We start from the raw sequence: 26979 nt of genomic DNA, 5'->3' as shown, positions 1-26979 counted from the left end.
AGTAACCAAATCTCTTCTGCCCAGACATGCATGCTCACACCCCCATTCCCAGTGCCTGCATCATCACTTGCCACCTGGGTCTAAATTGCACCAATTTGTTCTTCTCAGTCACCCATGCTATTTCAATAATTGATCATTAGATTTGTCCATTGTGTCAATGATGGCAGATTGATTTACTTCCAAGTAAAAAAATAAAAAAATAAAGGAGAAAATAATCGTCCAGCACATTGCAGACAGATGTAATTAAAGCAAGATTAAGTTGTAATACTTCTGACAGCTAACTTTCTAGCACCCCCAGCCCTGACATTGAGCAGTGAATTTCAAACACAGATTCAACCGGGGAAAAAAGGCACCTATTGATGGGTAAAAAATAAAAAAGCAGACGTTGAATATCCCTTTGAGCATGGTGAAGTTATTAATTACACTTTAGATGGTGTATCAATACACCCAGTCACTACAAAGATACAGGGATCCTTCCTAACTAAATTGCCAGAGAGGAAGGAAACCTGCTCAGGGATTTCACCATGACTTTAAAACAGTTGTGATAGGAGTAAATTGAGGATGGATCAACAACATTGTAGTTACTCCACAATACTAACCCAAATGACAGAGTGAAAAGAAGAAAGCCTGTACAGAATAAAAATATTCCAAAACATGCATCCTGTTCGTAATAAGGCACTAAAGTAAAACTGCAAAAAAAACGTGGAAAAGAAATTAAATTTATGTCCTGAATACAAAGCTTTGTGGGCAAATCCAACACATCACTGAGTACCACTCTTTATATTTTCAAGCATGGTGGTGGCTGCATCATGTTATGGGTATCCTTGTCATTGGCAACCTAGGGAGTTTCTTAGGATAAAAATAAACAGAATAGAGCTAAGCACATGCAGAATCCTAGAGGAAACCCTGGTTCAGTCTGCTTTCCAACACACTGGGAGACAAATTCACCTTTCAGCAGGACAATAATCTAAAACACAAGGCTAAATTTACATTGGAGTTGCTTATCAAGGCATTGAATGTTCCTGAGTGGCCTAGTTACATTTTTGATTTAATCAGCTTGAAAATGTATGGCAAGACTTGAAATTGTCTATAGCAATGATCAACAACCAACTTGACAGAGTTTGAAGAATTATAAAAACAATAATGTGCAAATATTGTACAATCCAGGTGTGCAAAGCTCTTAGAGAAGTACGCAGAAATACTCACAGCTGTAATCACTGCCAAAGGTGATTCTAACATGTATTGATTGATTGACTCAGGGGTGTGAATACTTATGCAAATTAGATATGTACTTCATTTTCAATACATTTGTAAACATTTCTAAAAACATGTTTTCACTTTGTCATTATGGTGAATTGTGTGTAGATGGATCAACATAAATAAAATACATTCAGGCTGTAACACAACAAAATGTGGAATAAGGGGTATGAATATTTTCTGAAGGCACTGTATACAAATGTACAAAACTGTTTGACATGTAAATTCCCTGCTACATTGTCTGAACAAAACTGCCTCAGGAGGAGAAACACAATTACATTCAACTTCATCTTCTAGACGACATTCACATTAAAACCATATAAATACTATATATTTAAGACATTTAATGGTTTAAAAGGCACAATATCCATCCTGTGTTAGCTGATGGACACATCAGGGATATCTGCAGCTGCTACACCAAACTGTTCACACACTTTCTTCAGTTGCTCCTCCAGAACAATGTTCTTCTTCACCTCCAGATTGTAATTAAACTTCAGATCCTCAATCTCCTCAAAGAATGTCGGGTCAAAGTTCTCCAGTTCCATCTTCATCTTTTTTACTTCGGCCTGGAATCGGGAAGGTAAATCAAAAATATGTTCACAGAGGAATAGATCAAATTTGTTTTAATGTTTTTACTTTTCTACACTCAAAACAACCCAAATAGATGAGGTAATAGATCGGAGAAGTCCCAATACCTGCAAGTGTTTTTTTTCCTCTCCAGTGGCCTTCAGCAGGGCTTGTAGCTCCTCATACCCTGACGACAAAAACATGACACTTGTTGATGTGCAAATTGTGCTAGTTAGTTACTGCGCCTGTTTAGGTTCTGCATCATTCCTGAACAGTACAAGTTTTGTTTGACATCACAGAACATGCATGAACACATCAATAATGCACATCTTCCACCTTGAAGTGGAAACTTGTCAAACAGGACCACTTTGCTTTTACATGTCTCACCTGACCCAGCAGAGGTTGTCTCATACTTCTTAGTGTAGTCACTACACTTCTGTACCACCCCTTCCTTCTCCCTCTCAAGCTGGTTATTGGTCAATCTAAAGACAAAATGGGATAGACATTCCTGTGTGACTAATGGATGGCAAATCAAATGTATAATTTTCATCACCAAATTTGACCTGTTGGTGTAGTAATGGATATTACAAACATAAATGCAGTTTTCAATTTCCTTCACTTTGGTTTACATTAACATATGGTTCACACATAGCTAACGCATTCCCATGTTAGCTATGTGTGAACCATATGTTTGTAATGCTATTGTATGCAAAGGCAATCAGGTTAGATGTATCACAAGTTTGTCTACATTGAAGAGCTGGCCTATAGGTCATATTCACCTCGTTGACTGGAACTCCTTGGCGAGGCCTGACTCAGTGTTTGCTGTGGTGGAAAAGTTGTTTAACAGCTTCACCTGCAGAACAAACAAAAACTGTTTTCACCACCATGAAAATAATGTAGCATAGTACTAGAATGCTACTTCATTTTCTTTATATAAACAATCTGGTTTGATTGGCCCAGAACGACAATAGTACATCAAATATGGCACTCTATTCTGTATGTAGTACACTACTTTTGAACAGAGCCCTATGAGCCGTGGTTAAAAGTATTGCACTATATAGGGAACAGGGTGCCATTTGAGGCTCAACCATTGAGAAAAATTAAGAATCGCACAGTGATTTCACAGTCTACGCAACGGATCCGACGTAGCTCCATTGCTCTGATTGCGTAGACTGTGAAATCACTGTGCGATTCTTAATTTTTCTCTGTGTGGAGCTCTTACGCTTACCTGCTCCTGTAGTTGGCTGGCGACTCGCTGTGCTTTCTCCTCCCTCTCACTGGCCTCTCGCAGCTGCAGCCTGAGCTCTGAGAGACTGGAGTTCTTCTGGCTGATGTCCTGCTCCAGTGCTTTCATCTTACCCTCAAACATCCTGAAGGGAGGAAACCAACCCCTTTTCAGTCAGCTATCTAGTTTCAAGACACCCCACTTTAGTCTATGTTGGCTTGGTATTCTACCAGATCTAGATGTTTGTTCTTTAGGTCAGTGGTTCCGAAACTGTCAGTCGGGACCCACTTGTAGGTTGTGGCAGGGGTCCATGCAGGTCGCGGGATAAAAAATGTTGTGCATTGCAATTTTATGAACAGTACCAGTCAAAAGTTTGGACACACCTCATTCCAGGGTTTTCTTATTTTGTACATTGTGGAATAATAGTGAAGACATCAAAACTATGAAATAATACATGGAATCATGGAGTAACCAAAAAAGTGTTAAATTCTTCAAAGTAGCCACCCTTTGCCTTGATGACAGCTTTGCACACTCTTGGCAGTCTCTCAACCAGCTTCATAGTCACCTGGAATGCATTTCATTTAACAGGTGTGCTTTATTTTTAATTTGTGGAATTTCTTTCCTTCTTAATGAGTTTGAGCCAATCAGTTGTGTTGTGACAAGGTAGGGGTGGTATACAGAATATAGCCCTATTTGGTAAAAGACCAAGACCACATTATGGCAAGAACAGCTCAAATAAGCAAAGAGAAACAACAGTCCATCATTACTTTAAGACACGAAGGCCAGTCAATCCAGAAAATTGAAGAGGCGACTCCGGGATGCTGGTCTTCTAGGCAGAGTTGAAAAAAAAAGAAGCCATATCTCAGACTGGCCAATAAAAATAAAATATTAAGATGAGCAAAAGAACACAGACACTGGACAGAGGAACTCTGCATAGAAGGCCAGCATTCCTGAGTCGCCTCTTCACTTTTGACGTTGAGGCTGGTGTTTTGTGGGTAGTATTTAATGAAGCTTCCAGTTGAGGACTTGTGAGGCATCTGTTTCTCAAACTAGACACTCTAATGTACTTGTCCTCTTGCCCAGTTGTGCACCGGGGCCTCCCACTCTTTATATTCTGGCTAGAGCCAGTTGGCGCTGTTCTGTGAAGGGAGTAGTACACAGCGTTGTACGAGATCTTCAGTTTCTTGGCAATTTCTTGCATGGAATAGCCTTCATTTCTCAGAACAAGAATAGACTGACAAGTTTCAGAAGAAAGTTCTTTGTTTCTGGACATTTTGAGCCTGTAATCGAACCCACAAATGCTGATACTCCAGATAGTGTAAAGACGGCCAGTTTTATTGCTTCTTTAATCACAACAACAGCTTTCAGCTGTTCTAACTTAATTGCAAAAGGGTTTTCTAATGATCAATTAGCCTTTTAAAATGATAAACTTGGATTAGCTAACACAACGTGCCATTGGAACACAGGAGTGATGGTTGTTGATAATGGGCCTCTGATTTTCTTTCAAAAACAAGGACATTTCTATGTGACTCCAAACTTTTGAAAGGTAGCGTATATATTTTTAAATAATAGCCTATAATCTTGGAGAACTTACAATCAACAAAAGAAACACTAGACAATCAGGCCCCCATTGATTTTGTTATAATGTTTGAGCATAAACACAGCATTAACCATGGTAAAATGTGTAGAATTGCAGGAAATTAGCTTAACTACAACATTTTCTGCTGCCAAGATTATATCCTTTTTTACTTAGTCTTTGGTCTATGTATGTTTTTTCACCGCTCAACCCTTATGGTAGGTCGTGATTCAAAATGCACCTCAATTGGCGGGTCACGAAACAAAGTTTTAGAACCCCTGCTCTAGCTTATACATTAAGTAGTTACAGTCCAAGAAACATGGTTAGTGAGTTCGCTCGTGTCTTTTAGTCAGATGAGAACAGGAGTGAGGACTGAGTGGTTGACTTCGTTAATTTCAACGGATCCCTCACCTTGTTACCACAGTGGCCTTCCAGGTCTTACTTTCAACCCCCTCAGGGATGACCCTGGACTGGGCTGCCACTAGTTGTTGTCTGGCCTCCTCCAGCTCAGCCTCCAGCTTCTCATTGGTCATCTCTAGACTGGTCTTGGCCATCCTCAGCCTCTCCGTAGCCTCAGTCTCCTGCAACACATTTTTAAAAATGAGTCCTGAGACTTGACTAAATGTTGTAACTATGCATCCCATGAAAAGGGGATGGGGCGGAATACATACCCTTTTAATCTCTTTCCGTAAATGTTCGTTTTCCATCACAATTTTCTCCACTCCTTTGGTTTTGGTCTCTAGTCTGGAGCTCAGCTGTGTTTCTGTGTTTCTCTTGAGCTTCTCGTAATCATTCTAGAGAAGACGGAGAGCCAGAGGACAAAATGCATTTAAAAAACATTTGAACTTGAACAGCATAACCTTCGAGCAGTTTTGAAGGGCTATAAGAGCTCCACTGGTTGTTAAACATGTAATAGGACATCTCATGCCCTATTACACAAGTAGTTCAACTAGAGTTCACCTTGAGTTTTTCATGCTTGCGTTCCAGAGCTGTGAGCTGTTCCTGACTTAGTGCTGCTGGAGTTTTCTTCAGCGTCTCGTTCTCCCTCTGCACCCTATCCACCACCCTCTTCATCAGCCCGATGGTCTTCTCCAACTCTGGCACAGTTTTACCGCTGCGACCCGCCTACAGTGGACAGGAAAGAGTTTCATTCAGTCGTGTGATCCAGTTGTTGTATAATACACTGTTACTAGATGGTTAAATTGTCTGTAAAGTGAGAACCTCTCTACAAGCCATGTCAGTAAAACAAGAGTGAAAACAGACCGGTGGATAGAGTAGAATTACAGCCTGACCACATGGGAATACGACATCTGTATACACCGAGTTTACAAAACATTAAGAACACCTTCCTAATATTGTGTTGCTCATCTTCATCTCTACACTGATTGAAGTGGATTTAACAAGAGACATCAATAAAGGAGCATAGTTCTTACCTGGATTCACCTGGTCAGTCTGTGTCATGGAAAGAGTCTTTGGTCTATGTATGTTTTTTCACCGCTCAACCCTTATGGTAGGTCGTGATTCAAAATGCACCTCAATTGGCGGGTCACGAAACACAGATTTAGAACCCCTGCTCTAGCTTATACATTAAGTAGTTACATGGTCAGTCTATGTCATGGAAAATACAATTTTTGATTGTATGTTTGTTTACTCCATGTGTAACTCTGTGTTGTTGTATGTGTCGAACTGCTTTGCTTTATCTTGGCCAGCTCTCAGTTGTAAATGAGAACTTGTTCTCAACCTGGTTAAATAAAGGTGAAATAAAATGTAAAAAAAGAGCAGGTGTTCTAAATGTTTTGTATACTCAGTGTAAATACCTAGTCACCAGCGTACACAAGCAATTAAAGCACACAAAAAAATCCCATGATTGAAACTTTTTCAGTCAAAAAATTCCATGGCAAACCTTTTGATTTTGAAATTTAACGGACAGCCTTTTTTTAATGACTGATTTGTTTGTCAAAATGGGTTTACGGGCCAGAAAAAAGGGCAGTTATTTGAAAATATATATAAATATTAACCCTAAATAATAACCCCCCACAAAAAAATATTATTTTAGACTCAAACCTAATGCGTCATCCATATGACTAAAATCCGTCGCAGAGACTGAGAACTTTAACCCCTGCACAAGACTAGGATTGACCTACCCCACGGACGTGGCCCAGTTTTTTCTCCACCTCCGCCTTTTCCTTCTTCAGAACGTTGTACATCTCTTTGAGGTCTGCAACTTGGTCCTATCAGTAACGTAGAGAGGGTATCATTGGATAAGCTGGAAAACAAACATCTCTGGCAGGTCTTAACAGACCAAAGGTCTTAAAATCCACCTATCCACTGAGGTCTTAACTGGTTGCTTAACAGGGCTTAAGTTATTGGGCTTCAAGGCCCCAGTTGAAAGGGAGCTAATGATCTGCAGCTATGTTTTTAGTCAAACCCCCCCCATAATGTATCTACCATACCTTTAGTCTGGGTAGGTCGTTGTTGGCCTGTTCCAGTTGAAAGCAGAGCTCCAGCTTCTCGGAGGAAAGCTTTAAGTTCTCTCTCTGAAGCTCGTACTCTTTCTGCGAGGGGGTGCCTGATGTCTAGAAGAAAGAAATAACAGCCGTCACACTTACGCAATCAGAATGTGACGAAGCACAAAAATAACAATTTATTAGGAGAGAAGAGGGAAGAGATGAAGGGAGCAAAGAAAGGAAGTGTAAGGTGGTGACCACATGGATTAACATACAAAAACGTAGCGCCTAGGACTGGAAGGAGGTACTATACACAGGGTTTGGCCGGGGTAGGCCGTCATTGTAAATAAGAATTTGTCCTTAACTGACATGCCTAGTTAAAATAAAGGTAAAAAAATAAATAAATGAAACACAGACTGGGAGCCTATCAAGCCAAACACTACACACTTTCTGCTAGCTCAAACACTGCACTAGCATCTTGTCAGGGTGGAAGCCAGGGACAGCCTTTGGTACCTTATGAGTTTTGGGAGACATAGGTTTGAGCTTTTGTCTTATCTTCTCAATGTCATTGGTAATGACCTCAAGCTCGGCACCACGGGTACTCTCCGAAACAAACTCGAGCTTCCTGTCTGTGACATCGTCAATGTCGAGTTCCTTGATGACAAAACTGTCAGGTTCGCCGTCAATGAGGTCAGCACTGGGGTCAGCGATGACCTCCATTATGAAGTCCTCTTCTTTCCTGACGTTTCCTCCACTGTCCCACTTAATTTCCATCTCCACCTCCCTCTGTGTCTCCATCTCCTCCATCTCTGTCTCCCCCTGTATCCTCTGCATTATCTGTATCCATCACACTACTTGACTGCTGTCACCTCTCCTTGCTCAGATGCAGGTTTCGCTGACTCAAGCCTCTCAGAGGTTGATGGCTCATTCTGGATTTAGGAGGTTTGGATCGTAGAAATAGAATGAATAGAAAGAATGTCCCCATTCAAGTAAACTATGGCATAATGGGTGGACTGGTGGCCATTGCGAGTGTACCCATAGGAGCAAAGCAGGAAGTAAAAATAATGGAAGAAAAAAGTGTACGGTGCACTTTTTATTTAACGTCCTGCTTTGCTCTTATGTGTACTCATCAACATGTGCTGTAATATGTTGATTATACTCAACTGACATTACAAAAATTCCATTATATTGCATGAGCCACATCAGTTAACATAATTTGAAGGAACATTCTATATTACAATGGAAATTATTGCATCACAATACCAGGCAGCCAATGCGAGTGTACCAATGAGTTCACCAGTCAAATTGCCAGGGTTAGAGGTTCCAAGCCTGTTCTATTCATTCTATTTCTATGGTTTGGGTACACTCAAATCCAGCACAGTGTCACTTGTGGAATCCTGTCTGACAATGAGATTCTCCTCTGTGGTTATGTCCACAAGTTCAGCAACAGCCACCTCATTGACATTCTCTGACTCTGCGCCACTTTTTTCCAGGTTCTCCTGCTTGGACTCTCTGTCAGTCTCTTCTGTTTCCCCATCTCCCTCTCCTGTATCTTCAGTCTGTTCTTCATGTCCTCCCTCTCCAGTCTCATCTGTTCTTTCCTGTTCTCCACGCTCTGCCCTGCTTGGTTTCTCTGTCTGCTCGGTCTCAGGTACACAGTCATTTGTTCCATCAAAGACTGTCTGGGTTTCTTTCTGTTCTTGGTTTGGGTGTAGTGCCCCCTCCTTGTGGGCTGACGTGCCTTCTCTCTGACAGGCTACACTGTCATTGGCTAAGAAGGTCAGGACCCTCTTTTTCTCATGTACGTCACCAACATCAAACGTCAGCGAACGAAGCTCTTTCAAGGACACGGACGGGGAGACCAAACTTCTCCCCTCCTTCACGTGCATCGAATGGGATTGAGGAGTGGGTGAAAGAGAGAAGTAGAAAAGAGAATAAAGAAAGTGTAGAAACCTAATGACTTAAATGTGAAATTAATGCAAACATACGTACATAGTGAGATGAAAGAGAGTTGGCAATATTTGTAAACAGTGGTTGTCTGTTGTGTCTGAGTGAGTTTTCACAAACGTTCAACGTCAAGCCCGGCAGTTTAAGTATGTTTTCCTGTCTTGTTGTGTTTGTGTGTAAAAGGTAGTGCAGTCTTAGATCATATTTGAGTCAGTCAGTGTGTAGTCTTACAGAGGACTTCTGGCTCTCCAGGGAGTGAAGCCTGTCCTCCAGGTAGTGGTTCCTCAGGTTCATGTCCTCCATGGCAGAATCTCTGGGTAGGGCCTGCTGCTGTCTGGAATGGACAGAGAGGAAAATGTTAGTCCTACAAGGGTTGGTCTGGTTATACTGCAAACACACAATACATAATAGTGCTGTCGATGTGTTCCCACCATCTTATTTGTCCACCAGAAAAAGCCCTATGATTTTGAGCTTCTAAAGAAAAAGAGTTGCTTTTAAACGAACCAACAGCAGCACAGTTTACAATGTCTGAAACACCTACTTTATGGTGAGGATCTGTTGCTCCAGTTCAGCGTTCCTCCTCTTCAGCTCAACCAGTTCTTTCTCAGACTCCTGTGTCCTCACCCCCACCACCTGATCTACCGTCACACCACGACCCTTCAGTTTCCTCTGCAGACCTGCCTTCTCCTGCTCCAGTCTGAACACAGAGGGACAACCAGGGACATGGCACAACTTAAGACCATATGGCTAAGGAGTATTGGAGTGAAGGAGTGAGTGAGTGTTCGATATCTATTGTGTATGAGTAAGCAGGGTCATGTGCTTCTGTGAACCTTTTGTTGGTATTGTCCGTGTGCATGTGCGTCCGTGTGTGTCAGTCAAAATGTCAGTACTTAGTATGTCTTCATGAAGTGTGTGGGATGTGTATGTTTCTTATGGTGTGTGCATGGTGTGGCTAAACCCCTTGCACCATGAGTGTCTTGGTTCTAACCTGGCGTAGAGCTCCTTGAGAGTACTCAGCTGCTTAGAGACAGACTCGGTTTCCCTCTCCTTCTCCTTCAGAATGTTCCTCACTTTCTCCATCCTGGCCTGCCACTTCTTGCCCTCCTCCCACCGCACTATTTCTTCTTTATTTGTCTGCAGGATAGATAGGCATGTCACACATAGGTTCCTTTCAATACTCAAATACCTTGTATTTGTGAATGTCCATGAAATACAGGAATATAATTATAGGATCTCTATGGAGCCAACATGCAGTGGGACAGGGAGGGAGGGATCAAATCAAATCTGATTTGACACATGCGCTGAATACAGGTGTAAACCTTACTGTGAAATTCTTTCTTACAAGTCCTTAACCAACAATGCAGTTCAAGAAATAGAGTTAATGAAATATTTACTAAATCAACAAAAGTAAAACAAATCTAATCAATCAAAAAGTTACACAATAAATGTACATAACAATAATGAGGCTATATACAGGGGGTACCAGTACAGAGTCAATGTGGAGGCTATATACAGGGGGTACCAGTACCGAGTCAATGTGGAGGCTATATACATGGGGTACCAGTACCAAGTCAATGTGGAGGCTATATACAGGGGGTACCGGTACCGAGTCAATGTGGAGGCTCTATACAGGGATACCAGTACAGAGTCAATGTGGAGGCTATATACAGGGGGTACCAGTACACAGTCAATGCGGAGGCTATATACAGGGGGTACCGGTACCGAGTCAATGTGGAGGCTCTATACAGGGAGTACCAGTACAGAGTCAATGTGGAGGCTATATGCAGGTACCAGTGGCAAGTCAATGTGGAGGCTCTATACAGGGGTACCAGTACGGAGTCAATGTGGAGGCTCTATACAGGGGTACCAGTACCAAGTCAATGTGGAGGCTATATGCAGGGGTACCAGTACCGAGTCAATGTGGAGGCTATATACAGGGGTACCGGTACCAAGTCAATGTGGAGGCTATATGCAGGGGTACCAGTACCGAGTCAATGTGGAGGCTCTATACAGGGAGTACCAGTACAGAGTCAATGTGGAGGCTCTATACAGGGGTACCAGTACCGAGTCAATGTGGAGGCTCTATACAGGGGGTACGAGTACTGAGTCAATGTGGAGGCTATATACAGGGGTACCAGTACACAGTCAATGTGGAGGCTATATGCAGGGAGTACCAGTGGCAAGTCAATGTGGAGGCTCTATACAGGGGTACCAGTATGGAGTCAATGTGGAGGCTCTATACAGGGGTACCAGTACCAAGTCAATGTGGAGGCTATATGCAGGGGTACCAGTACCGAGTCAATGTGGAGGCTATATACAGGGGGTACCGGTACCAAGTCAATGTGGAGGCTATATACAGGGGGTACCGGTACCAAGTCAATGTGGAGGCTATATGCAGGGGGTACCAGTACCAAGTCAATGTGGAGGCTATATGCAGGGGGTACCGGTACCGGGTCAACGTGCGGGGGTACAGAATAGTCGAGGTAATTTGTAAAGTGACTATGATAATAAGTAGCAGCAGTGTAAAAACAAAGGGAGGGTACTGTCAGAGAACAGTCTATGACTTGGGTGACTGGATTTTTTGGGCCTTCCTCTGACACCACCTACTATATAGGTCCTGGATAGAAGTCGACCGATTAATTGGAATGGCCGATTAATTAGGGCCGATTTCAAGTTTTCATAACAATCGGAAATCTGTATTTTTTGGGCGCCGATGTGCCGATTATTTCCCCCCCCCCATACCTTTATTTAACTAGGCAATTCAGTTAAGAACACATTCTTATTTTCAATGACGGCCTAGGAACGGTGGGGTAACTGCCTTGTTCAGGGGCAGGACGACAGATTTTCACCTTGACAGCTCGGGGGACCCAATCTTGCAACCTTACAGTTAACTAGTCCAACGCTATAAGGACCTGCCTCTCGTTGCACTCCACAAGGAGTGTTACGCGAATGCAGTAAGCCAAGGTAAGTTGCTAGCTAGCATTAAACTTATCTTATGAAAAACAATCAATCATAATCACTAGTTAACTACACATGGTTGATGATATTACTAGATATTATCTAGTGTGTCCTGCGTTGCATATAATCTGACTGCGCATACAAGTATCTTAAGTATCTGACTGAGCGATGGTAGACAGAAGCAGGCGTGTAAACATTAATTCAAACAGCACTTTCGTGCGTTTTGCCAGCAGCTCTTTGTTGTGCGTCAAGCATTGAGCTTTTTATGACTTTAAGCCTATCAACTACCGAGATGAGGCTTGTGTAACCGAAGTGAAATGGCCAGCTAGTTAGCGCACGCTAATTGTCATTGTGTTGCTGGTTCGAGCCCAGGGAGGAGCGAGGAGAGGGACGGAAGCTATGCTGTTACACTGGCAATTCTAAAGTGCCTATAAGAACATCCAATAGTCAAAGGTTAATGAAATACAAATGGTATAGAGGGAAATAGTCCTATAATTCCTATAATAACTACAATCTAAAACTTCTTACCTGGGAATATTGAAGACTCATGTTAAAAGGAACCACCAGCTTTCATATGTTCTCATGTTCTGAACAAGGAACTCAAATGTTAGCTTTCTTACATAGCACATATTTCACTTTTTCTTTCTTCTCCAACACTTATTATTTAAACCAAATTGAACATGTTTCATTATTTACTTGAGGCTAAATTGATTTTATTGATGTATTATATTAAGTTAAAATAAGTGTTAATTAAGTATTGTTGTAATTGTCATTATTATAAATAATAATAAAAAAATCGGCCAATTAATTGATATCGGCTCTTTTGGTCCTCCAATAATCGGTATTGGCGTTGAAAAATCAAAATCGGTCGACCTCTAGTCCTGGATGTCAGGAAGCTTGGCCCCAAAGATGTACTGGGCCATACGCATTACCCTCTGTAGCGCCTTACTGTCATATGCTGAGCAGTTGCCATATCAAATCAAATCAAATGTTATTGTTCGTGTACACATATTTTGCAGATGTTACTGTGGGTGTAGCAAAATGCTTATGTTTCAGTGCAGTACTACCTAACAATACACGAAAATATCCAAAACATTTATATAAAGGAATTAAGGAATTAAGAAATATAGAAATGCTAGAATGAGCAATGTCAGAGTCCAGAATATACTGTACATATATGAAGGTGTGTATTGACATTATGGACAGTATTTGAATAGAAAAGTTGTGTACAGTAGTAGTTATAGAGGATGAGCCTTGACTAGAATACAGTATATACAGTCGAAGTTGGAAGTTTACATACACTTAGAATGGAGTCATTAAAACTCATTTTTCATCCACTCCACAAATTTCTTGTTAACAAACTAGTTTTCTCAAGTCGGTTATGACATCTACTTTGTTCATGACACAAGTAATTTTTCCAACAATTGTTTACAGACAGATTATTTCACTGTATCACAATTCCAGTGGGTCAGAAGTTTACATACACTAAGTTGACTGTGCCTTTAAACAACTTGGAAAATTCCAGAAAATGATGTCATGGCTTTAGAAGCTTCTGATAGGCTTATTGACATCATTTGAGTCTATTGGAGGTGTACCTGTGGATGTATTTCAAGACCTACCTTCAAACTCAGTGCCTCTTTGCTTGACATCATGGGGAAATCAAAAGAAATCAGCCAAAACTTCAGAAAAAAATTGTAGACCTTCACAAGTCTGGTTCATCCTTGGGAGCAATTTCCAAACACGTGAAGGTACCATGTTCATCTGTACAAACAATGGTACGCAAGTATAAATACCATGGGGCCACGCAGCCGTCATACCGCTTAGGAAGGAGACGCGTTCTGTCTCCTAGAGATGAACGTACTTTGGTGCGAAAAGTGCAAATCAATCCCAGAACAACAGCAAAGGACCTTGTGAAGATGTGGAGGAAACAAGTACAAAAGTATCTATATCCACAGTAAAACGAGTCCTATATCGACATAACCTGAAAGGCCGCTCAGCAAGGAAAAAGCCACTGCTCCAAAACCGCCCTAAAAAAGCCAGACTACGGTTTTCAACTGCTCATGGGGACAAAGATTATACTTTTTGGAGAAATGTCTTCTGGTCTGATGAAACAAAAATAGAACTGTTTGGCCATAATGACCATTGTTATGTTTGGAAGAAAAAGGGGGAGGCTTGCAAGCCAAAGAACACCATCCCAATCGTGAAGCACAGGGGTGGCAGCATCATGTTGTTGGGGTGCTTTGCTGCAGGAGGGACTGGTGCACTTCACAAAATAGATGGCATCATGAGGAATGAAAATTACGTGGATATATTGAAGCAACATCTCAAGACATCAGCCAGGAAGTTAAAGTTTGGTTGCAAATGGGTCTTCCAAATGGACAATCACCCCAAGCATACTTCCATTGTTGTAAAATGGCTTAAAAACAACAAAGTCAAGGTATTGGAGTGGCCATCACAAAGCCCTGACATCAATCCTATAAAACATTTGTGGGCAGAACTAAAAAAGTGTGTGCAAGCAAGGAGGCCTACAAACCTGACTCAGTTACACCAGCTCTGTCAGGAGGAATGGGCCAAAATTCATCCAACTTATTGTGGGAAGCTTGCGGAAGGCTACCCAAAACATTTAACCCAAGTTAAACAAATTAAAGGCTATGCTACCACATACTAATTGAGTGATTAAGTGTACGTAAACTTCTGACCCACTGGGAATGTGATGAAAGAAATTAAAGCTGAAATAAATAATTCTCTCTACTATTATTTCACATTACACATTCTTAAAATAAAGTGGTGATCCTAACTGAACTAAGACAGGACATTTTTTACTAGGATTAAATGTCAGGAATTGTGAAAAACTGAGTTTAAATGTATTTGGCTAAGGTGTATGTAAACTTCTGACTTCAACTGTACCTGAAGTGGGTAAAACAGTATGTACTCACCTTGTCATCCTTTAGGCCAAGACCTTTCCTTTCTGTTGTTGACTCTGGTACACTTCTCCTTTCCAGCTCCGACTCCAACTTACGGATCTTCTTCTGCAGTGCCTCTACTGTGGGCCCCTTTCCCTCAGGCTCAGATTGACCCTGCACACACACACAGTCATAATTATTTACAGTTAAACAATTTTTTTTGACACACAGACATATGCGCACATGCAGACACGCTCCCACATACACAATATAAACAATTACATAGATTGATAACACAAATAGATGATCAATCAAACACTAACAGAGTCGCCCCCCTACCGCCCAATCAATTGATAAATTACACAACTATTGTCCATCCAATTGGATTACATAATAATAATAATAATAATGAAATAAGCATATTCCTACTCCCTAGCTTGCCGATTGGACACAGAAACAAGTCGGACTGTGTCACTGACCTGCAGTCCGCTGTTGAGCCTCTTGATTCGCTGTTTGAGTTCCTGGATCTCCTCGTCTCTCTCTTCCTTCTCCCCCTGCAGCTTGCTCTGGGTCTTCAGGCTCTTCTGGAGGTCCTTGTTCAGGCCCTCTACCTCCTCCTTCAGGGTGTTCTCCCTCCCCCTCCCTGCCTTCACAGCCTCCTTCGCCCCCTGGAGCTCTTCGTTTAGCTCCTGCACACGAGCCTGATGGAAATAACCAGATTGGTATGCATTCAAGGGATATACTGTGCGACTTGACAAAAGTTATTCTGTATTGATAATTTGGATATAAAAACATGTGCAGCATAACATGCTGATTATGTGTCATGACTGGGAAACTTAACACTTATCAGGAAAGATAAACCCTCTATCACTTACGAGTGTTAGCAGATTGTGTTTTAAGGGTTTGAAATTATGTAAGCGCTAGTTCATTAATAGCACGGTACCTAATATGCTATGAGACTGAGAGAGTGATGGGGACCAACCTTGAGGTCCTTGGTATGCTTGTCTACCAGCAGCTGGACATTGAGGCTATCCTCTCTGTGAGATGCATTGGCTATGATCTGCTGCTCCGCATGGGACGTCATCTCTGCCCTCAGCGCCAACAGGGCCTTACTCAGAGCCTGAGAGAAAGAGAGAGAAAGGGGGAAAAAGGGAAAGGGAGATGGAGAGGATGAAGTGAGAGGCATAATATAGTTCCGGTCTGTTTAGTCAGTCTATTGTGACGTTTGGCAGTCATGTTCATGCTCCCAAGATGCTATAATTACACTGACACAGTTCTATAGAGAGCAGACCATAAGACCAACAAACACAGTAGTTGCCAAATATATTGGCACCCTTGCACTTTTCTCAAATAATTCCCTATTTCTCCTCAAATGAGCTGGCATTTTTTTTAAATACACTTTTGGTCTCCACACCTTGTTATTGGAATTTCAACATTTCAGAACCAATTTTATTTTTGTAAACTTACATTAACAATTTTAATTTCACAAATGGCATGGACAAAATTATTGGCACCCCGGAGCCTTTACTTGGTTGCACAGCCTTTGGCCAAGATAACTTTCAACAAATGCTTCTTGTAGTCATCAATGAGCTTGCTGCACTATTCTACAGGCAATATGGCCCACTCTAAAGCAGCAAACTGCTCTAATTCTTTAATGTTTGAAGGGTGCACTGCACCAACTACTGTTTCCAGCTCTCGCCATAGGTTATGGATGTGATTTCCAGAACAGTCCAGCGTTTCTTTTTGAACCATTCCAGAGTGCTTTTTATGTGTGCTTGGGGTTGTTGTCCTGCTGGAAGACCCATAACCTTCAAAGGCGACCCAGTTTTTGGACACTGAGTTGAACATTGAAACCGGGTTTCCATTGAAGGTTTTGGGTCTTAGAGCAGGACAATGAACCCAAACACACATTAAAAACCACCTAGGAATGTTTAAGAGATGCTAGACTGTTCTGGAGTGGCTAGCGAAGAGTCCAGATCTGAATCACATCCATAACCTATGGCGAGATCTGAAAACCGTAGTTGGTGGAAGGAACCTGTCAAACATTGAAGAATTTGAGCAGTTTGCTGCTGAAAAGTGGGCAACATTGTCAGTAGATAAGCTCATTGATGGTTAGTGTTTGTCTGCAGTTATCTTGGCCAAAGGCTGTGCAACCAAGTACTAGCTCTGGGATGCCAATAATTTTGTCCATGCCATTTGTTCTGCAATGTTGAAATTCCAATAACAAGGTGTGGTGGCCAAAAGTTTTCAATCAATCAAATTCAATCACATTTATTTTTAAAGCCCTTTTTACATCAGCAGTTGTTACAAAGTGCTTATACAGAAAACCAGCTTAAAACCCCAAACAGCAAGCAATGTAGATGTAGAAGCACAGTGGCTAGGAAAAACTCCCTAGAAAATCCAGCATAGAAAGGCAGGAATGTAGGAAGAAACCTAGAGAGGCACCAGGCTCTGAGGGGTGGTCAGTCCTCTTCTGGCTGTGCCGGGTGGAGATAAGAGTACATGACCATCAACTTATTTGAGTAGAAATAGGGAATTATTTAAGAAAGGTGCAAGGGTGCCAATATATCTGGCCACAACTGTATCTTCCTAGTCTTCACCTTCAGTTGTTTCTCTTTCTGGTTGAGCTGTGCTTTGAGTCTCTCCACCAGGTTCTTCATGGTGTTGCTGGGCGAGCGGACGTTGGCCTGTTTCTGGGCCTCCAGCTCTGTGCGGAGGTAGTGCAGCTCCTTCTCCATCTGACCCAGCTGAGCCCGCTGCTCCTCAGCCTCCCCTGACATAGCTTTGGCCTGGGCTGCATGACGCTCCTCCAGCCTGGAACACACACAGTGGGGTTAAGCTAAACACAGGGCACAGGTCAAATTGGTTAAACACAGTTTGTATAGATAGGATGAAATGACCGACAAAGACAACTAAAGAATCAACATTTTGTGAGTTAAACAAGCCTAATCCTAGTTTCCATATAGCTTTGATATTCATTGTTTCTTTCTAACTTTTCCTAGGCCTGGGATGCCATCAAATTCACTATTCCTGATCACATACAGTAGGCCAACGTAAATGCAGATCTCAATTCTCAATTACATGACAGATCAGGTAAACAATGTATGTAGCTTAGCACTGAGTATCTTTGGTGTGCATCTTAAGCCAGCCAGTGACTTACTTAGCCCTCTCTGAGGCGTGCTCTTTGGCCTGCATGGCAGTGAGGTTTCTCTGCCTGTCCAGCTCTGCAATGAGGCCCTTCAGCCGGTCGGTCATGGAGGACAGAGAGCGGTCTTGTTCCACCACCGTCTGTTCCATCTCAGCTAGGCGAACCAGGTGTTTGGTGGTCGGCACCGTTATGGTGGGCTTCTTCATTAACTCCTGGGGACAACAAGGAGATTAACAGAAGAGATTTTTGGGTCGTTCCAGGAACAGAGTGCCTTTTGCATCTCTTTGATATTTAAGTAGAAATTGTGCACCAATATTTAATTTCAAAAGCCGGTTATATTAAATGAAGTGTCCTTTAATACAGACCACATGGAAAATTCAATACAACCGGTTTCTTATATGAATAACAGCTTGCTAAAGTGCCAAAATTCAACATTTTGACCTGTCAATCCAACACTGTGTCACTTCTAGGAAGATTTCAACCCACTTAATCTAAAATGTCTATCATTATAAAGCACTAGTAGTTATTTTTGTTGCTTTGACAAAGTTATTCCTGAAAATTATTATTATTATATATATTTTTTAAAATTTCACCTTAATTTAACCAGGTAGGCAAGTTGAGAACAAGATCTCATTCACAACTGCGACCTGGCCAAGATAAAGCAAAGCAGTTCGACACATATAACAACCCAGAGTTACACATGGAGTAAAACAAACATACAGTCAATACAGAAAAATAAGTCTATATTCAATGTGAGCAAATGAGGTGAGGTAAGGGAGGTAAAAGGCAATAAATAGGCCATGGTGGCAAAGTAAATACAATATAGCAAGTAAAACACTGGAATGGTAGATTTGACAGTAGATGAGTGTGTAAAGTAGAAATACTGGGGTGCAAAGGAGCTAAATAAATAAATAAATACAGTAGGGGAAGAGGTAGTTGTTTGGGCTATTTATAGATGGGCTATATACAGGTGCAGTGATCTGTGAGCTGCTCTGACAGCTGGTGCTTAAAGCTAGTGAGGGGGATAAATGTTTCCAGTTTCAGAGATTTTTGTAGTTCGTTCCAGTCATTGGCAGCAGAGAACTGGAAGGAGAGGCGGCCAAAGGAGGAATTGGCTTTAGGGGTGACAAGTGAGATATACCTGCTGGAACGCGTGCTACGGGTGGGTGCAGCTATGGTGACCAGCGAGCAGAGATAAGACTTTACCTAGCAGGGTCTTGAAGATGACCTGGAGCCAGTGGGTTTGGCGAGGAGTATGAAGCGAGGGCCAGCCAACGAGAGCGTACAGGTCACAGTGGTGGGTAGTATATGGGGCTTTGGTGACAAAACGGATGGCACTGTGCTAGACTGCATCCAATTTGTTGAGTAGGGTGTTGGAGGCTATTTTGTAAATGACATCGCCAAAGTCGAGGATCGGTAAGATGGTCAGTTTTACGAGGGTATGTTTGGCAGCATGAGTGAAGGATGCTTTGTTGCGAAATAGGAAGCCAATTCTAGATTTAACTTTGGATTGGAGATGTTTTATGTGAGTCTAAAAGGAGAGTTTACAGTCTAACCAGACACTTAGAATATGTGGACAACTACAAATACCTAAGTCAGAACCGTCCAGAGTAGTGATGCTGGACGGGTGGGCAGGTGCAGGCAGCGGTCGGTTGAAGAGCATGCATTTAGTTTTACTTGTATTTAAGCAGTATTTAAGCAGTTGGAGGCCACGGAAGGAGAGTTGTATGGCATTGAAGCTCGTCTGGCGGGTTGTTAACACAGTGTCCAAAGAAGGGCCAGAAGTATACAGAATGGTGTCGTCTGCGTAGAGGTGGATCAGATACTCACCAGCAGCAAGAGCGAAATCATTGATATATACAGAGAAGAGAGTCGGCCCAAGAATTGAACCCTGTGGCACCCCCATAGAGACTGCCAGAGGCCCGGACAACAGGCCCTCAGATTTGACACACTGAACTCTATCAGAGAAGTAGTTGGTGAACCAGACGAGGCATTCATTTGAGAAACCAAGGCTGTTGAGTCTGCCGATGAGGATGTGGTGATTGACAGAGTCGATAGCCTTGGCCAGGTCAATGAATACGGCTGCACAGTATTGTTTCTTATCGATGGCGGTTAAGATATCGTTTAGAACCTTGAGCGTGGCTGAGGTGCACCCATGACCAGCTCTGAAACCAGATTGCATAGCGGAGAAGGTATTTAATGTGATAAGTGATTCATTTACGTCTGTCCCTCATTTTAAGGTGAACCCTGTTACATGAACAAAATTCTCATTTTAATATTCCTTAAAAAACTGTTAAAAAAAAAAAAAAGACAGTCAAATAATAGTGTGAAAGCAGGTGGGCTTGTTAGACGCTTTTTGGACATTTTCTGGTGTTTTGTGATGAAAAACTGAGCGGTCAACCCTGTTACTTTATTTGGCACTTCGTAAACACTTACTATAGTCTTTTTATTTAACCTCTTGAGATGGGAAAACATGTTCTTTATGAAGCTGAACATGTGCTTTCTATGACAGAGTGTTAAAATAAGGTGAAAGTAAATGTTTATTTTGACCAAGTTACACTTTCAAAAGGTACAGAATTGTTGGAATTATCTTTTTACCGGGACAAATAAAGAATAGTGAGTAACATTATAAAAGTCCATAGCAATCTTGCATTTGTGGTAGACATCAATGATCCTACCAAATAGGAATCCTAAGACCAGAATTTCTGAAAAGCCAGAGAAAGGGTTACAATGTTTCAGAAACTAACACAGACCAAGAGAGAGCCATGGTAGAGCTAGGCTGGGCTACATACCAGTGCGGTCTGTTTGAAGCGGTCAAGGGAGGTGTCAGTGTGCAGGTCCAGTTTCTGGTGCAGCGTCCTCATCTCCTCTTCATGTCTCCTGGTGATATCCTCCTGCTCCTGGGGTTAATTCAGGAGGCCACAGCAGTCAGAACCAATATAACCAACAGTACACACCACAGCCATATAAGGATACACTATATATACAAAAGTATGTGAACACCCTTTCAAATTTGTGGATTCAGCAATTTCAGTCACACCCATTGCTGACAGGTGTATAAAAGGTGTATAGAATCGAGCATACAGACATGCATCTCTGTAGACAAAGATTGGCAGTAGAATGGCCTTACTGAAGAGCTCAGTGACTTTCAACGTGGCACAGTCATAGGATGCTACCTTTCCAACAAGTCAGTTCATCAGACCTGCCCCGGTCAACTGTGAAGTGAAGTGGAAATGTCTAAGAGCAACAATGGCTCAGCCGTTGGTAGGCCACACAAGCTCACAGAACGGGACCACTGAGTGATGAAGCGTGTAAAAATCGCCTGTCCTCGGTTGCAACATTCACTACTGAGTTCCAAAGTGCCTTTGGAAGCAACGTCAGCACAAGAACTCTTCGTTGGGAGCTTCATGAAATGGGGTTCCATGGTCGAGCAGACGCACACAAGCCTAAGACCACCACGCACAATGCCAAGCGTCGGGTTGGAGTGCTGTAAAGCCGCCGCCATTGGACTCTGGAGCAGTGGAAAAGCGTTCTCTGGAGTGATGAATCATGCTTCACCATCTGGCAGTCCGACGGACTAATCTAGGTTTGGTGGATGCCAGGAGAACACTACCTGCCCCAATGCATAGTGCCAACTAATGTTTTGTGGAGGAGGAATAATGGTTCGGGCTAGGCCCCTTAGTTCCAGTGAAGGGAAATCTTAACACTACAGCATACAATGACAATCTAGACTGTTCTGTGCTTCCAACTTTGTGGCAACAGTTTGGGAAAGGCCCTTTCCTGTTGAGCATGACAATGCCCCAATGCACAAAGCGAGGTCCATACAGAAATGTTTTGTCAAGATCGGTGTGGAAGAACTTTGACTGGCCTGCACAGAGCACTGACCTCAACCCCATCGAACACCTTTGGGATGAATTGGAATGCCGACTGCGAGCCAGGCCTAATCGCCCAACATCAGTGCCTGACCTCACTAATGCTCTTGTGACTGAATGGAAGCAAGTCCCCTGCAGCAATGTTCCAACATCTAGTGGAATGCCTTCCCAAAAGAGTGGAGGCTGTTATGTCAGCAATGGGGGGCCAACTCCATATTAATGCCCATGATTTTGGAATGAGATGTTTGACAAGCAGGTGTCCACACGGAGAGACAGTTAAAACAACTTCTCGCACCCTCTTTTTCTCTAACACTTTCTAATATGTCTAAATGGCCATTTGGTGTTTAAGTCCGAACATCAACCACAAATTGTGCATCAAATGCAGATACACTTAGCAGGCTTGTTGCTTCCTAGAAATCCTAAAGTTCTCTACCCCCTGCTGTACCTGTCTAGCCCGGGCCAGTAGGTTCTGGTACTTCTTAAGGACCTCCTCCTTCTGGTCCAGGCGTCCCTGCAGGTTGTTGATGGTCTGGTGGGCCACCTTGAGGGCCGGCTGGTTCTCCCTCTGGTCCTCCTGGTGCTTGGCCAGGTCTGCCAAGAGCCTCTCCCTGTCTGCAGCCGCAGGGAGCCGCAGACGCAGCTCATTGATTACCCGGTCCCTGGAGAGGATGTTCTGCTCTGCCTTCCACAGGGCAGATTCCTTCTCCTTCAGCTTCTGCTCAGGGAGAATAGAGCAGAAGAGAGACATAGATGAATCACTTTTATACTTGCCTTTTACAATCTTTTACAAGGGATGGTGCTCTAAGGCATGTGGTGTGATCGTCCACCATAATGTGTGTACTTTTAAGGCATTTCCTGTGTGTCAACTGTGGGGTCAGTAATAATATTGCAAACAAATACATGCTACAGTATAATCACCTCATCTAGAGTTTTGCAGGTGGCCTGGGTCTCCAGGATGGTGCGGACATGCTCTTTGATTTTCCTCAGGGCAAAGTCCAGCTGGTGGGCCAGGGGAAGGCTTGCGTCTGGCAAGGCTCCGGTAGCCTCCTCAAACTACATACAATACACACTAGGATTAACTGAGAGGAGGAGTCCAAATCCTTGGTTGACTTGGTAGCAAGCAGTTTGTGATCGTGTGAGTTATGAGTAATATACAGTATCAAATCTAGGGTTACAAAGCAAAGATGGAAAATTTGTAAGTTCACCAATAAACTACCAGAATCTTGGTATCTTTCAAGAATGTTATTACAGGTGTCTAATTATCTCAGGCCCTCTGTGTGGCCTTATCACATGAAAAATATATGAAATAATTTATAATTAAAAAAATAAATAAAATGACAAATCTGTTAAACATATCCTAAATATAAACCATCAAATTAGTGAATACAATTGGTAAAAATAAAAAAAAACTGTCAATATGTATTTGCTGTCAATGTTTTGGCATCAAACTGGTGGCAGTCGTGAAAAAATGCAATAGTTGGAAGAGTTGCAAAGTTAATTGAAAATAATGCCATTGTTGATTAGATACTTTTTTCATTAATTAGGCTATTTTGTCTTGAACCATATGGTCTATCTACTAGAAACGCATGGATAACATGGACACAGATATAAAAAATGAATACTATAAAAATGTTTTTTTAAATAAATTACCAAAGTTACGATAGATTGCCATATATTTTCTGTTAATTACCAAAATTACTGAAGATTTCAGTAACTTTGGTAAATTACTGGTAGCTTTGCAACCCTAATCATGTGTGACTAGATTATTTATTGAAAATACAGTTGATATTGAGCATTCAAGTACATACACTGAGTATACCAAACATTAGGAACACATTCCTAATATTGAGTTATTGCCGTCATTGTAAATAAGAATTTGTTATTAACCGACTTGCCATTCTTAAATAAAGTTAAAATAAAAAATATAAATAAATGTATCTTCACTGCCTGAAGTTGATTTAACAGGTGACATCAATAAGGGATCATAGCGTTCACCTGGATTCACCTGGTCAGTCTATGTCATGGAAAGAGCTGGTGTTCCTAATTCTTTGTATATTCCGTGTATATCCACAGCTAGCAAAATTATAATTAATGGCAACCAGAAACAAAACGTTAAATTCATTCCGAATGGCAGACAGTGGGGAGGCTAGTGTACAGTAAATGAATGTCAGTGTGTCTGTGTCCCAAATGGCATCCTATTCCCTACAGTATATAGAATACCATTTGGGGCACAACCAGTGTGTGTCTGTTTGGTGTTAGACAGGACCTTCTGGGCAGAGCCTATGATTAGGTTCTGCTGTTTCTCATAAAGATCCAGCTGGCGCTCCAACTCCACCTCTCTCTGATCCCATGACATCTGACGTTCTTCCTGAACCTGGGGGTGGCACACAGACTGTGTGAATGTCTGACTTTGTGAGTGTCTGTTAAACAGAGCTCTGTCATCATGCCATTGTGACTTTGTCAGTGTCCCAAATGGCATCCTATTTCCTATATACAATACTTTGACCAGGGCCCATGTAGGGCTCTGGTAAAAAGCAGTGCACTTTATAGAGAATAGGGTGCCCTTTTGGACACAACCATTGTCCTAGCATAGCAAGATCTGGAGAACATGCATGGTCTGAAGCCACCAGTACTAGTATTTAGGGAGTCCATCTGGAGCACTGTATTTTTAGGGGCATAAAACTAAACCATCTGAGCATCAAACACATAAATAGAGACAACAAGTCCTCTATGTTTTCCTCTTGTTCCGATTATGACTGAATCTCATGGGGAGATACATTACACTAAGCCCAATGTCATGGGGGCGATGACGTTACACTATAAAGCCCAATGTCATGGGGGAGATGACGTTACTCTATAAAGCCCAATGTCATGGGGGCGATGACGTTACACTATAAAGCCCAATGTCATGGGGGCGATGACGTTACACTATAAAGCCCAATGTCATGGGGGCGATGACGTTACAGATTCAGAAATTCACTGATGACAAATCTTAAACAGATTCATCAATTTACTGAAGACAAATTAAAATTTTAAACACATGAAATTGCTCCACTCACATTTATAATTACCAACATTTGTGAATATGTGAATGTTCATTCAATTTATGTCTCTCTCTCTGTCTGCAGAAAGTGTCTGTATGCTGCTGCTTTTCGGTTCTTTATTTTACTTTATCATATCCTGATGCCGAGTCACTTTACCCTGCCTTCACGTACATATCTACTTCAAATACCTTATTATTATCTATCCTGATGCTTAGTCACTTTACCCAGCCTTCATGTACATATCTACCTCAAATACATTATTATCATCTATCCTGATGCCAAGTCACTTTACCCAGCCTTCATGTACATATCTACCTCAAATACATTATTATCATCTATCCTGATGCCAAGTCACTTTACCCAGCCTTCATGTACATATCTACCTCAAATACATTATTATCATCTATCCTGATGCCAAGTCACTTTACCCAGCCTTCATGTACATATCTACCTCAAATACATTATTATCATCTATCCTGATGCCAAGTCACTTTACCCAGCCTTCATTTACATATCTACCTCAAATACCTTATTATTATCTATCCTGATGCCAGGTCACTTTACCCTGCCTTCATGTACATATCTACCTCAAATATCTTATTATTATCTATCCTGATGTTTAGTCACTTTACCCTGCCTTCACATACATATCTATCTACCTCAAATACCTTATCATCTATGTTGATGCCTGGTCACTTTACCCTGCCTTCACATACATATCTACCTCAAATACCTCTGCACATTGATCTGGTACTGGTACTCCCTGTATATACAGTGGGGAGAACAAGTATTTGATACACTGCCGATTTTGCAGGTTTTCCTTCTTACAAAGCATGTAGAGGTCTGTAATTTTTATCATTTTTATCACACTTCAACTGTGAGAGACGGAATCTAAAACAAAAATCCAGAAAATCACATTGTATGATTTTTAAGTAATTAATTAGCATTTTATTGCATGACATAAGTATTTAATACATCAGAAAAGTAGAACGTAATATTTGGTACAGAAACCTTTGTTTGCAATTACAGAGATCATACGTTTCCTGTAGTTCTTGACCAGGGTTGCACACACTGCAGCAGGGATTTTGGCCCACTCCTCCTTACAGACCTTCTCCAGATCCTTCAGGTTTCGGGGCTGTCGCTGGGCAATACGTACTTTCAGCTCCCTCCAAAGATTTTCTATTGGGTTCAGGTCTGGAGACTGGCTAGGCCACTCCAGGACCTTGAGATGCTTCTTACGGGGCCACTCCTTAGTTGCCCTGGCTGTGTGTCTCGGGTTGTTGTCATGCTGGAAGACCCAGACACGACCCATCTTCAATGCTCTTACTGAGGGAAGGAGGTTGTTGGCCAAGATCTCGTGATACATGGCCCTATCCATCCTCCCCTCAATACGGTGCAGTCGTCCTGTCCCCTTTGCAGAAAAGCATCCCCAAAGAATGATGTTTCCACCTCCATGCTTCACGGTTGGGATGTTGTTCTTGGGTTGTACTCATCCTTCTTCTTCCTCCAAACACGGCGAGTGGAGTTTAGACCAAAAAGCTCTATTTTTGTCTCATCAGACCGCATGACCTTCTCCCCTTCCTCCTCTGGATCATCCAGATGGTCATGGGCAAACTTCAGATGGGCCTGGACATGCGCTGGCTTGAGCAGGGGGACCTTGCGTGCGCTGCAGGATTTTAATCCATGACGGTGTAGTGTGTTACTAATGGTTTTCTTTGAGACTGCGGTCTCAGCTCTCTTCAGGTCATTGACCAGGTCCTGCCGTGTAGTTCTGGGCTGATCCCTCACGTTCCTCATGATCATTGATGCCCACGAGGTGAGATCTTGCATGGAGCCCCAGACAAAGGGTAATTGACCGTCATCTTGAACCTCTTCCATTTTCTAATAATTGCGCCAACAGTTGTTGCCTTCTCACCAAGCTGCTTGCCTATTGTCCTGTAGCCCATCCCAGCCTTGTGCAGGTCTACAATTTTAGCCCTGATGTCCTTACACAGCTCTCTGGTCTTGGCCATTGTGGAGAGGTTGGAGTCTGTTT

At 42.2% G+C, this 26979-nt stretch overlaps 1 protein-coding gene across 2 annotated transcripts in view; it reads right to left on the bottom strand.

The window, feature by feature from the left end:
- Positions 1-1358: 1358 nt before the first annotated feature.
- cep290 (centrosomal protein 290) overlaps positions 1359-26979 on the bottom strand; it is a 69161-nt gene continuing 43540 nt past the window's right edge. For both annotated transcript variants that reach the window (XM_042301759.1, XM_024380080.2), the window contains exons 32-53: positions 24167-24274; positions 22819-22953; positions 22346-22615; positions 20821-20928; positions 18041-18240; positions 17481-17694; positions 15863-16000; positions 15360-15581; positions 14914-15054; positions 10008-10153; positions 9561-9716; positions 9251-9353; positions 7079-7201; positions 6770-6856; positions 5586-5750; positions 5297-5419; positions 5037-5206; positions 3053-3194; positions 2604-2677; positions 2212-2306; positions 1953-2011; positions 1359-1823 (exon numbers count right to left, since the gene is read on the bottom strand). In XM_042301759.1, the coding sequence (XP_042157693.1) occupies positions 1635-1823; positions 1953-2011; positions 2212-2306; positions 2604-2677; positions 3053-3194; positions 5037-5206; positions 5297-5419; positions 5586-5750; positions 6770-6856; positions 7079-7201; positions 9251-9353; positions 9561-9716; positions 10008-10153; positions 14914-15054; positions 15360-15581; positions 15863-16000; positions 17481-17694; positions 18041-18240; positions 20821-20928; positions 22346-22615; positions 22819-22953; positions 24167-24274 (3168 nt within the window). In that variant the 3' untranslated portion in view covers positions 1359-1634. The remainder of the gene's footprint in view (positions 1824-1952; positions 2012-2211; positions 2307-2603; positions 2678-3052; positions 3195-5036; positions 5207-5296; positions 5420-5585; positions 5751-6769; positions 6857-7078; positions 7202-9250; positions 9354-9560; positions 9717-10007; positions 10154-14913; positions 15055-15359; positions 15582-15862; positions 16001-17480; positions 17695-18040; positions 18241-20820; positions 20929-22345; positions 22616-22818; positions 22954-24166; positions 24275-26979) is intronic.

Source organism: Oncorhynchus tshawytscha, linkage group LG19 (genome assembly GCF_018296145.1).
Source record: "Oncorhynchus tshawytscha isolate Ot180627B linkage group LG19, Otsh_v2.0, whole genome shotgun sequence".
NCBI lineage: Eukaryota > Metazoa > Chordata > Actinopteri > Salmoniformes > Salmonidae > Oncorhynchus > Oncorhynchus tshawytscha.
This window is presented reverse-complemented; position numbering and strand designations above follow the sequence as displayed.